General features: G+C 50.7%; 1 protein-coding gene across 3 annotated transcripts in view; it reads right to left on the reverse strand.

The window, feature by feature from the left end:
• Positions 1–288: 288 nt before the first annotated feature.
• ASTN2 (astrotactin 2) overlaps positions 289–13,190 on the reverse strand; it is a 360,643-nt gene continuing 347,741 nt past the window's right edge. For all 3 annotated transcript variants that reach the window (XM_074846673.1, XM_074846674.1, XM_074846676.1), the window contains 3 exons: positions 9,990–10,090; positions 8,556–8,739; positions 289–1,202 (listed from right to left, as the gene is read on the reverse strand). In XM_074846673.1, the coding sequence (XP_074702774.1) occupies positions 965–1,202; positions 8,556–8,739; positions 9,990–10,090 (523 nt within the window). In that variant the 3' untranslated portion in view covers positions 289–964. The remainder of the gene's footprint in view (positions 1,203–8,555; positions 8,740–9,989; positions 10,091–13,190) is intronic.

Consider the following 13,190-nt stretch of genomic DNA (forward strand, 5'->3'; position numbering starts at 1 on the left):
GGCTTCCTTCTTGGGCTTTCCCACACGCCTCCATCCCCCACGGGGGCTGGTGGCTGAGCTGGGTGTTGGGGAAGGAGACAACCCTACACAAAGAGGCTGCACTTTCCCCTCCTCTCTGCACATCCAGCTCTTGGGGTCAGCGCCGGTTTCCAGATACAGCCCCTCATCTTAGCAACCTCCCAGCATGGGGACAGCCATCGGTGATGCCCTCTCCACTCCCGAAACCCTACGGATGCCCAAGCAGCAGTAAGATGGTTTCAGGAAGAAACACCAAGGAGGCAGCGAAGATGGACTTAATATGAATCTTTAATGCACAGAACAAGCTGCCGGGAGCCTTGCGATCGAAGGCTGTGCACGGAGCCGGTCCGTCGAGTCGGAGTGGTACAAAAGCCCAGCTTGCCTGCAGCATCCCGGCACCTGCCTGGCATCCCCCTCTGGGACTTTTGCCGGCAGCACAGTGTCGCTGGCCACCCGCGCCACCTCCTCCTGGCGTCCTCGGCCACCACGGCACCGGGGCCCCTCGCCCCTCAGCTCCTGCCCAGTGGCAGGGCAGGCAGGGCAGGCAGGGAGAGGGTCACCCTGTGCCCAGCAGCTCCCCTCTGCCTCACCCTGGCCTCGAGCGGGTATCTCCTCCTCCCAGGGTTTTGGAGTGTGTAGTCCAGGAAATTCAGTAAGAAAAGATTAAAAAGGAGAGGCTTTTATGCTGAGTCAAATTAGGTAATTTCTTTTTTTTTTCTCTTGAAAAATTAAAAAAAAAAAAAAAAGGAAAAGAAATTAAAGTCCAACTTGCTGATTTCTTGTTTCTCTGCCGTCTGCGTGAGAAAGTCCTGTTTGGCCTTGCTGTCCCCTTCCACCCCCTCCAAACACCACCCGACCCCGAACCCCACCAGCCACTCAGCACATCACAAGTCCTCGACTCCTCGGAGTCCCTTTGCTTCCCACAGCTCCAGGCCCGCACCTTCCCTCACCGCCCCTTGGACTCCCCGTACGTGTTGCGCAGCATGGAGACCATCTTCTCCTCGCACGTTACTTTGGTGTCCTTTAGGATGCTGTACCACACCATGCCGGGCGGCCGGACTTCTTCGCTGCGGCAGAACAAGTAGGGCATGGTCTCAGTGCGGCTCTGGATGTAGGCACTGCGTAGCAGGGTCGAGCAGTGACTGCTGACCTTCTCCAGCCTCCTCAGGATCAGGTGTGCCTTCCTGGAGGGGACAAACAGAGAGAGAGACAGAGCAGTGCTGGCAATGCAAAGAGGAGACTAAGAGCCAGGACTTCTGGGTTCCACCACCAGCTCTGTCTTGTGACAAGAACGGACAAGACTCATTGCCCTAACACATTGTCTTCCTTGTTTCAAATGGAGAGAAGCTCTGTTTTGCCCAAAAGTTCTGGGTATATCTACTATTTCACAGCACCAGGTCAACAGGCCTGGAGGGACCTCAGGTCTGACCCACTAGAGCAGTTTGGGTGCCCTGGGGATACTGTCTGCCCCTGGCTAGATGGTCATCACCACCACCATGTGCTCTCGGCAGGCTCTAGCCCATGTGCTGGCCCCCATGCACCCTGGTGAGCCCCCCAGCACCTTAGTGCTCCTGCCTGATGAGCCCAGCCCTTCCTTTCCTGTTTTCCAAAGTCTCCAGGAGGCAAATGGCCCAAAAGGACTGACACTAGAAGAGTGAGGAAAAAAAGCACAACACATTAAGACAAAACAAAATAAACCCGTAAGAAACCAAGAATCCCCTTGTGGGAGTCTGCAAAGTGCTAAATCAAACAAAGGGAGGGGAAGAGGGTTTACTTCAGTGGTCTGAAAGTCTCAAGATCACAGATTATTTCCTCTCCCTCTGGTGCCACAGGAAAGCTCTGGATCCGAGGCTAGGGGATTTCACAGTTCCTGCAGGAATGTAAATTCCCGATAATGATATGTCAGGGCAGCGCTGTCAGTCAGCGAGGCATAAACATGGGGATTATTTGATTATGAAAGCTGAGTGGTGTTTCAGCCTGGGCTGTGAGCTCCCAGCCGGGGGGGGTCCGGGAGCCCGATGCGGCTGCACATCAGCAGGCACCCGGGGATGGGACACCAGGGAAGGGCTGGCCAGTCACCCCAGCGCCAGAGCAGAGGGCACAGACGGTGGCAGGAGGCAAGAGGGCATCCCGGCATCCCCCGCCGGCTACAGACCTCTCCCTCCGGAGTGGGAAGACTGGATGAAAGGCTGTAGGAAACCACTGCTCCTCCAGGGCCGCAGGCGGAAAGCTTCCCCGCTCCTCCCTGGGGGTGATGGGCTCAGGGTCGGCTTTCCAGGGGAAGGCAAGAGCAAAGCGAGTTGGCCTTTCTTGGACAACACTACATGGTATCCATGTATCGATCTAATCTATAAAGACAAGCCTGTCTAGGCAATTTGAGCCTCGTTAGCTGTACACACACACACACACACACACATATATAATGATGTTGTGGGCTGAGCTGTGCCCAGCTCTGACAGAATACCTCTACTCATGCTACTCTTCATAGCAGCCATCTGACCTTCTACAGCATCTGGTGCTCCCACTGCATGTTGAGACCTGACACACTGCCAAGAACAGGTCCTTTGCTGCTGGACGCCTGCCGCCAAGAAGTTATGAAATTCTCTGATGGCATTAGATGCTTTCAGTAAAGGCTGATTGATTAAAGCTAAGCTCAGCTGCAAATCAAAGTCTGTAGTGACTGTCACTACAGTTAACAAACTTCAGCAAATCACAGTCACTGGTGCTGGAAGGGACCAAAACGCATCACCTGTGTCATTTCCTGATGGGATCAACCTGCCTTGATGAATATTTGTCTAACCTGTTCTTAGAGCCAAGTACTGGTGATCCTTCCAGTGCTCACCCATCCTAACGCTGAGAAATTGGTTCTTAACATCTGCACTGATTCTCCCTTTTTTTCAAGGAAGGCTGAGCAAGCACAGGGCCCACGGTCAGCTCATAGGACGGACTTTTATGTGAGTTGACAGTGCTTGGGAGGAGAACATTTAGCCAGAATACCCTCCTCCTCAAAAAGGATAACCATCACCTCTCTAAGGCCATAACTCCATGGTCACCCTCATTTATTGTAAATCAGCTCTACTGCCAAAAGTGGGTATTGGCCCTTCCCCAGCCCATTTTCTTGTGTTTGTGTGGGTGTCCGTGGACCTGAATGCTGTGCCGACATGGGGAAGTTGTCCATCTGAAGGCCAACCAAGCTATCCTTGGATTTTCCCCCAGACTGGTTCCCACTCCAACTTGCCACAAGGCCTTTCCCAGCCACAGCAATAGGGGAATGACAATGAGTGGCCATGACCAGCCCTTGAGGCAAAACCCAGTTGGTGGGCCACCACAACTTGGGCCTAACAACACAAGGAGTGGATTCCCCAGCACCCACCTACACATGTCTGCTGGCCAAGCTCTTCTCTTCCTCTCCTACCTTCTCACCACTTCACCTTTCTCCTACCCTCCATAGCTTTCTTTGCTGTTCTCTCACTTCTATCCCACACAACCTGCCTTTGCCTCCATTTCCCTTGGCCTTCTCTACCTTTCCATTTTCATTACTTCCTCCACCACATTTCCATGATCTTCCAGATTTTGCTGAAAATCACCATGTTGTCCTTGCTTCCTGGTACATACTCAGGTATCTTATCCAGGCAAACATTTCTACATGTGAGGAGCAGCTCAAGGTTCCCAAGGTGTCCAGGAGTCAAACCATCTAGACCTGCTGATATCTTGTGTGCCGGAGGCTGTGCTCCTCATGGATCTGCTCTCCATATACCTGCTGCATCTGCAGTTGTGCTCAGTGCAGTCAGTCCCGGGAAAAAGACAATGTTTAAGGGTGGGATGCAGCACAAAATGGGTTGGCCCTACGAGGATGCTGAAAACACACTGCACCCTGGTCAAGGAGGAGACAGGGTGATGGGGAGGGGGGGAATCAGGCCCCTCGCTTTCGGTGTCCAGTGCCAAAGCCCCAGTTTTGATGGGTTTCACCGCTTTGAGTCATTTATTTTAGTGGAGTAATGAAGTCATGTGTAAATGTTAGATTTAGCTTTTGGCTGTCAGCTGTTCCCTCTTTAAAAAAATAAGGAGAAAGAGACAGAGCGGGCGAGGGGAGGGTTGAGAAAGAGAGAGGCTTTCTGGTGAAGGCTGGGTAATAAATTACAGGAGCAGTTCTTGGGCTGCCAATTTAACACCATAAATCAAGCCCTGGGTATTACCCAAATGCTCCCTGTGGAGGGCTGTCGGGTCAGAACGACCACCTTTTCAAATACTGGAAATGAAATCTTCCTAAATGCTGACCAACCTCATCCCTGCCAGAAACGGTAATTTATTGCCTTATTAAAGGGCAGGAATCAGAAGAGGACGGCAGGGGAGCGAGCGACAGGGGGAGTCACTTTCATGACTGCCTGTGGCCAGACCCTGAGCTCTCAGCCCCCAAAAGGATGAAGCAATCCCCTTCCCCCTCACCCCACAGCCCAGCCGGGGGGTGCCCCCATGTTGGCATGAGCCAGCAGTGCCCTCCCACCTGCCACGTGCCTGCCGCAGGGGCTGTTGTTTTAAGTTGGCGCCAGCCAGGGACTGATTCTGGTCTCCACTTATGTGACGGATTTAGGAGGTCAGAGCCACAGTCATAAATGATGAAGAGGGGGATTTAAAAGTAGTGACGGCTCTACGCGGCTGCTTCCCTCTGCAGTACCTCATGGCATGGTGGGGGAGAGGAGAGGGGAGAGGAACGCGTGTCTGTGGCTGGGGCACTTTCCGAGGGCTTGTGCATGAACCAGTGGCCCCACTGCAAGGGAATGCAGTGCAGTGACTGCACAGGGGACTGGGCACCGAGGTCCCTGGTTGCCAGCCCCAGCACTGCAAGGATGTGCCCAAGAGCAGGAGACACGCTACCTCCTGCTCCGCCCAGCCCTGAGGGTTGCTCCCACAGGGATATTTGTTCCCCAGCTGCACAGGGGACAGTGATCATTCACCTTGATGGCTGGTGTGGGATGAAAACACATCCAGAGCCAGCAAAACCCTGCCTTACCTCACTTAGGAGGAAGGTGCTAAGAGAATGAACTGAAGAAGAAGAAGAAATGATACCTGGGCTGGAGGGAAAGATGAGATTCCCAGGACTGCTGTGGGGAGAGGGTGGCTGCCTGGCTGCTGTGTTCCCATATAGGGCAATTTTGTCATAAATTGAGATTTTTCCACTCTACTGAGAACTGACCTGGGTCTGTCAGACCCTCGTGTGGAAGGACAATGAGTCCAGGACTCAATGGCCTCTTATCACAGCCTCCCATCAGTACATTGCATTCCCTCTCGGTACCAGAAGGCAGCTGCTCTGGACATGCACTTCATCTCCTGCGGCTGTCCCGGCTGCCTGGGTGACTTGCTCAAGCAAAGGAGAGGCTGTGAGCCCTGGCTGATGCCACATCCTGACCCCATTGTTGCTGGTAGCCACAAGCAGGGGCATGGAAGGAAGATTTTTAACTTATTTGTCTGTTCTCCTCCTAAAAGCCAGGCTCTGTTTGCAGTGGTCATAAGAATTGTCCTGAAAACACAGGAAGAGAAAATAATAGAGAAATCTCCCCGTCACTGTGTCAGGAAGCACTCTGGCTGCGCAGCTCCAAAGGTTCGAATGCACAGTAGCATTAAACCTTCACTGGTTTAGACAGATTCCTCTGTTTTGTTGGAACAAACTAACTCTGTGAGATCGCTTGGTGTCTGTAAGAGGTTGGGGGGGGGGGGGCGGGGAGGCGCAGGAAAGACGTTGCTAAAGGAGACTATCAGGATGAGGCAAGCCAGGTGCCAAGATGCTGCTGACCACAGAAAGTCCTGGTTTAGGGCCACCTATGAGCTAAGTTTTTAACGTCTCCTTAATGTAAACGGTCTGCTTGGGACATCTGGCTGTCAGTGTGTCTTCTCGCAAGCAGCTGTTTGCAGTAACCTGTGAGTTTCATGGAAACTGGGCTCACGAGGACTCCGGTGTGATGTATTTATTACATGGAGGCAATCAACTTCCCTCTTGTCGCTCAGTTTTATGAGCGAACATTTACTGTGAAGCTGAGGCTCATCTGATAAACATTCCAAGATACGAAAATGAATGTCCCCCTGAGAAGGAGAACAGTCCGTCAATTAAAATTGTGTTACGAGATGGCCTCCCTTGGAAAATCCTCACTTGCCTCCTGCTACATCAGTTTCTGTCCAAGCTCCCCGAGAAGCAAGGCTGGACGGCAGAGCTTCACTCTTGTCAAGAGCCTGGCACTGGCTGCCACAACATTTATAGATGCTTCCCCTTGGCTGCAAGTCACATATTTCTCAAGTACAGAACAGGGGCATACGAGCACTGCTAGGAGCTCATCTGGCTTGGTGAGGAAGGCAGACAGCAGCCGAATCGACCACTGACTCCAGATGTAGCTTAGTACAGAGTTGGGCAATATGGGCAATTTAAATGTCACCTTGCAAATCTCATGGCTTGATGCAGGTATCAGGTTAGATAGCATCCTTCAATAAGTGTGCTGGATCTCAAGTAACAGAGGAAATAAGGATGTGTAAGAAGAGGCTGAAGGTTCCCAGGGATTTCGAGAGAGAGGAACAATTGAAAAGGACAAACAAGTCTGCAGTGTCATCAAAGAAGGAAGACGGCAGTGGGAAGGGTGAGAACGGCTCTGTGCCAGAGGCTAATGAACTACCAACACAACTATGACCAAGGTCATCTCTGGAGGAGGGCGAGCCCCAGGCCAGCTTGGATTTATGTCCAGGAGGGGTGTAAACTGTTGTGAGGAGCTGTCATCCTGGTATTACAGATGGATCCTCAGCAGCGTCCAACAAGCAGATAGGAGTGGCAGGGAGAGAAGGAAAATCTTTTCCAGTTATTCATGGACTGCAGGACTCCATTTCTCCATCTTCCTCTGCTCCAGCTTCTCAGATGATGACACTGGATGAACCGTGTCTCTAGAAGCTTCAAAGCAGGTCAAGGCCATTTGAATCCTGTAAGAGATCTCAAGATGGCCACAGGGATACAGCTACTTCTGGGCTTTTTTTGCTGAGTGTTTCCCAAGGGGCTGGGTGCAGTCTGGCCTTTGCTGGGACGCTGCCGGGACACTGCCAGCCCCCTGGATGCAATGTTGTTCATGTACCTGTGATCTCTTAGAGTCTTACCACCCCTTTCACTGTACACTGGGGGTTTGCAGATGCAGTCCCTCTGGAAAGGTTCCTCTTTATACTCTCGGAAACAATTCTCTCCCAGCCCTCCTCAGAGCTGAATTGTATAATAAAGAGAAAATATTTCTAGCATAAAGCTGTACGTAGGTAACAGATGAGGTGCTGTGCACTTGCTGGCATTCTTGCATGGGTCAGGGGCACCACAAGGCTAAAATTTAGGAGGACCTTTCTAGTGCCTACATCAGCAAGCTGAATTATTCTTTTGGGAAAGAGGGAAGGTGGAAAAGGGAATTTTGGAAATATTTACAGTTTGTGCGGCAACCATATATCACTGTGAGAATAAATATATGCCAAGTCAGATAGATAGAGAAATAAATAGTAGGAAATGTCCATGAAACATACGATTTAGAAGAGCCAAGTTTACTGCATATAGATTGCTCAATCATTGACCCCTCTGATGGTATCAAATAGTCAATCTACACACAAAAGTAATAATCTGTTCACCAGCACCTCAGCTCTGCCCTTCCAGGGGCTCAAAACTGTTTTCACATACAACTAATCCCCCTGCAGCAGGGTGTCTGCATTGCCACACGCACCCCCAACCACACCAGGAGGTAGCAGGTACCCAAAGCCACACATGGGGTGAGCGGTCCTCTCCTTGACTGTCCACAGGTAGTATTGTCTAGGTGTGGAGAAAGCTAGTCTGAATGCAGGATGGCGGCACGGATCTGTCCTGGGTGCGGAATCCATCTCACTATGGGGGTTAGTCCTGGAGGACACATCACGTTCCCTGACACCCGTGGGCTCCACCAAAAATTGCCCAGGAGGGATTCTGCTGCTCCTCATTACCTGGCTATTTGATGTGCACAAATATTACAATATAGGGATGGAGTTGCCCCATATTCCTTAAATACCGTCAAGGTATACAACTGTCTCTGTACTGCAGCTCTCAATACCTAATGCTTGTCACTGTACGCACCACTCAACACATACGTACCTGCTGCATTTTCACTTCATTCCCTCAGTCACCCTTTCCAGCCACCCACCCTGCATCTTTGAACCCTAGGGCAGCCATGGCCTCATCTACCAAGGCTCTACAACTGAACAGGATCTGAGTCAGTCCCAGTTTACACTCTGTCCCAGGCCTAATTTACACCCTTTTCCCCCCACCCCCCAGCTTTTCCAACACACCCAGCTCATCTGGAGTATCACCCGCCTGCTTCAGGCTGGTTGCTAGGTGTTCCACAAACATTCATCCAAAGACCGAGTGGGACCTGGTTGGTCTTAGGGGATGCCACGACAGGTTGGTGAACACCAAAAGGGGACTTCTCTCAGCTACAAAGAGAAGGCAACGGAGGGACACATTCGCAGAGGGACAGGGGAGGACGTGGGGAAGGGACAGGTACCTGGGCCCCAGCTCATCCTCACTGCGCCAGACGAAGTCTCCAAACTTCTCGTAGTGGGAGTTGTAGTGATGCTGAACTCGGAAGAGCATAGAAGCGGAGACCTCCATCAGTGTGTTATAGGCCGTCTGCTGCTCCTTCCCACTGGTGTAGCCGTTGTAGAGGTTGTAGATTTTGTCAGCTATCTCTGGAAAGGATCAGGGGGACGGGATTAATGAGCAGCCAGAAAGTGCTAACACAGGAGGAGGAGGAGCGAAGCCCTTGGCAGGGCTGGCAGGAGAGGCGGGCATCTGGGATGTCTGCCTGTCCCTTGGGGCTGCCTGCAGCAGGGTTTAACGACCTGGGGAGCATTTAGTAATTCCTCAAGCTAATCCTGCAGCGAGTGCCCTGCATGACTGGAGCAGCCCCAAAGACTCCAGCAATACTCCATGAAGGAACGGGAGAAGGAGAGGAGAAAGGCTGCCAGAACAGGAAGATGCAGCCTTATCCTCCCAGGTAGGGCAAGCAAGCTCTTCCTTAATTCACCAAACCAAAAGCAATTGCACAGCTATGATGCTAAAGGGTAGGAAAAATAAAACACTGTTGATAACAAGATGGTACTTTAGCCAGAAATACAGCGCATCATCATTGTGGGTATCTACTAGAGCAGCTCAGATGTATTAAACAAGAGGGTACACTCTCTCCTATAGGAAAGGATCTCTTTTTTGGAAATGAAAAATGCACAGAACCCCATTTCCTTCCTTTTCTTTAGTCTCCCATTTGCTCATTTTTCCTGGAAATGCTTATCAATCACATGCACCAAAGCATTAATCAAAACTTTCTTTTGTATGCTTTTCAAAATGGAAAGCAAGCAAGTAAGAAAACAGGTAACCTGACTTTCACTTAGAGGAATCTTCTTAAATTTGAAAGCAGCCAAGTGCTCTGGGCATAAGAATAAATGGGGTTGGTTTCAAAATTGAAGAATGCAATTGTGAAAAAGTGGCTGGGCTTTTATAAGAGTTTTTGTTTCAGAATCGAACCAGCTGCCACCAGCACCCCCTTAAACACCAGGAGCCAACAGTGTCCCATGCTGCTCACCGCCCCAGGCCCAGCGAGGGCTGCCTCTCTCTTTTGCAAGATGAGCTTGCTCTGTTTCCAGGGGACATGTGTCAAATGCATGTTATCAACTCCCATGGCTGTGCGCAGGGAAGGATGCTGTGGCGCTGCGTGGCAAAGAACCACAGGAGCCACCAGCTGCCTAGATGAGGGGACTTTGCTACTGGACACTCCTGCAGTTTGTCACCCCTCCCCAGATTAATGTCCCTGTGCCCATGGGTGAATTTACAGGAGCCTTCACACTGGGAGAGGAGGGGGTTGCAGGAGTACAATGAATAAAGGAAAAGCAAAATGAGCAGGAAATATCTTCTGTCGTGGAAAATGAGGCGCCTGAGCACTGACCTTCTGCCTTGCTGTCGTCTACCAGCGGGCAGGCTGTCCTCAGGGTGACCGTGCTCAGCTCTGAGTGTCTCCCTCGCGTATCCACCGCGTAGAGGGTAAATCTGGAAGGCAGGAAGGAAAAGGAAAATAATGTCTTCATCCCTCAGTCCCACACCGCCAGGTTGTTATGGGAACCAGCCTCCACAAGAGAAAGGAAAAATGTGGTCTAGGTTCCTATCAGTCAGTTTTGGCATCTCAAGGAGACGTGAGACGATTTTGGGCTTAGACCAGGAGAGCACCCAGGGAAAGGAGACAGGGCTGGGGGACAGGCCACTATGTCCCCACACAGCGTCTGCAGAGCTCTTTCCTCTCTCTCCCCTCCCTGGGAGCTCTGTAGGGCTGCACCCCACAGCTGCCTGACTGTGAAAGGATGAAAACATCTCTGGGGTTGCTTTGCCAGGCACCAATGCAAACATTATACCACTGTGGGGTTTGCAAGCTGGGCTCCTCTCTGGCCCTCCTGAGAGCGGAGCAGTAATTCCTGCCGTAAGTGGGCTCTGTGCTGACAAGTGACAGCTCATACACATCCTGTGAACGGCCCTTGAGGTTGTTTTCTCCCTCATTTCCTCACCAGGGTGGGGTTGGTAGAAGTGTGGGAATGATAATTTCACACTTGAAGCTAATGGAGAGCATCTGACAGTAAAATATGGCTTTTGTGCCGGATGAAGCATTGAATAAACAGGCTGTGGCTGCATGGGACATCCCCGGATGCTGAGCTCAGAGTCCTGGTCAGAGTATCAAAGCTCCAAAATGAGAATGCTTCTTCGCAGCAGGGGCGACAATCTGCAGTCCACTCTCCCAAAAGGCATCAGTTCATATTTATTCACTCTGAGCCAAGCACAGAAACTCAAGCTGGCTTTGACAAAGTGCAGGAGCTGGCTTGAACCCCTCAGAGGTCTGAGATGCCTGGTGGCGGGGTACCCAGCTCCCAAGAAATAACACAGCCTTGCTCCTTATCCGAAGGTAAAACCAAGCAGCTCTTGCAAGTGAGTGCAAAGAGTATCATAAAAGCAGCTGAAGATTAAATGGGATTGAGACCCTGAGGTATGTTTACTTAAGGAATGGTCCTAACTCCTTAGCATCCTTAACGGGGACAGAAGCAATGTCTCCCTTTTCCTCACCCCACACATAAGCACTGCCAGCCCCCCCTCTTCTCCCTGCTGGCCCTGCACACCCCACATGTGGCTGATAAGAGCTGACATTTGCACGGTAGCAATTCCCAGCACAGGACACATTCTCTCCAAGCAATTAGCATTAGTTTCTTAACAATACTCGGTGTCTGAAAGGATGCCAGCAGACTGCCAAGGAACCCACTTGTGTGTAGGGACAACTCCCATTTTGACAAAGCTGGGGCATGCAGGGGATCCACATGCTGAGCTCACCCAAGGAGATGCTATTTAATTCTTTGGCATGACATCATTTTCCTTAATTTACAAGGAACGTTGCTCAGAGTGGGAGCATCTCAGGAAGGACATCCGCACTGTGCTACTTCACAAGTACCACACACAGGCTGTTCTCCCGCTATAATTAAGGGACTGCAACAGAGCAATAGGGTAATATCGAATTCAGGGCAGGAGTCTAACTTCAGGGCTTTGCATCCCATCCCGGAGGAGTCACCATCCCTCCTCTTCCCTTCAGCAGACAAAGGCTTTGAGGTGAGTAAGGAGCCTCCTGCTGTGAGCAGGTAAGGTATGTGTCTCTGCAGCATGAATCCCCCTCTTTCCAGGTCCAGAAAGCAACAGCAATAGGGGCACCAAGTATTGGGTGGGGGGACCTCAGCCCCAGCAAGACAAGGAACTCTGCAGTGGGAGAGCTGGGCAGATACCCCAGGAGTCCTGTCACCTGTCCAGGAGCTCAGCAGTGGGTAATGCTCTTCTTGCTCATCAGCATAAGCACAACAAGCAGTAAGAGGGCTTAACAAGCAGGTTACTGCTGTGAGCTGATCTCCATCCCCATCCTGGGGTCACCTGCTTAGCCACAGTGGCTGTGTTGTTTTCGGTTTTAAATGGATGAGCACAGCTAATGTGTAACCTCTGCTCTGCCCGTAGCGGCTCAGTCAGTAAGGCTCCATTAGCTCTGAGGCAATCAGTGCCAGAGCACTTTCCTTGAAAAACGGCAGACTTTTATCAAAACACAATTGTAATATTTGGCAATTAGTGCCCACATCACCTATTCCATTGCCAGTGGGGTCAGGAGGAAGCATCTCTGCTTGGCAGGGTGTTAAAGCACATCCACCCTTTGGGCGACGTTAAAGACCTGTGTTAGCCCTTTGCCTGCACTTTTCCCCTCTGCCCAGCACACACAGAAACAAAGTCACTCAGCTGCCAAGAGCAAGAACATCTGTACTGGTCAGGCCTGAGTTAAAAAATATGTATCAACAAAGAAGCCCTTCATTTTATCATTTTGTTTTAGATGATATAAGAAAAAAAACCCCAAACGTAAATGGAAAAACATCAGAATCAAAGTGATTTTGATCTGGTCAAAAATGCTTTTTTGACAAAAATAAATAATTGCTTTACCTTACCTGAAACCAGTCTTCTTTCAAGAACCTTAGAGGAAATCTTTTCATTTCCATTCACTCTGAATGAAATGTTTTGGAATCAGCACCAATAAATTCAGCTCTGGTGGAAGCTGGGAGCCCCGGCAATACGAGGCCCTCTGCACCTCTCTAGCTCCTTCCAGTGAGTGATCTGAGAAGGTTTTAACATTAATTACAGTCCAAAAGATCACCCTGAAGCACAGCAGTATTAATAGCTCTGTTTTATCAATGGTAAACAGAGACATATGGAGTGAAGCATCGTGCCCCAGAGAGGCTCGGTGACATGAACAGTTTGGAAACTTGGGAGATGATGGTTTCCAATCTTGTTCTCAAACCACTTGACCACCCAGCCTCTCTGCAGCAAAACACTTTTATGGCCAGTTAATGGCACTGTGCAGAGTGCTAGGGTTTGTTTTCTTCTTTTACTCCCGGAAACAGACAATTAAGAGAAGAGAGTGCAAAGATCTGCAGCTCAGTGTAAACCTGGCATTAACAGGCAAATCTTGCTTGCTGCATCTAAGAGAAACCTCCGGCAGATGCAGGAGAGGAGCCGCTGGCAAGGACGGGATCAGCCTGGGACCCAAAGGGCTCAAAGAGGGCAGCCGGCGGGGGGAGGGGGACCA

This window comes from Strix aluco, chromosome 20, assembly GCF_031877795.1.
Source record: "Strix aluco isolate bStrAlu1 chromosome 20, bStrAlu1.hap1, whole genome shotgun sequence".
Taxonomy (NCBI): domain Eukaryota; kingdom Metazoa; phylum Chordata; class Aves; order Strigiformes; family Strigidae; genus Strix; species Strix aluco.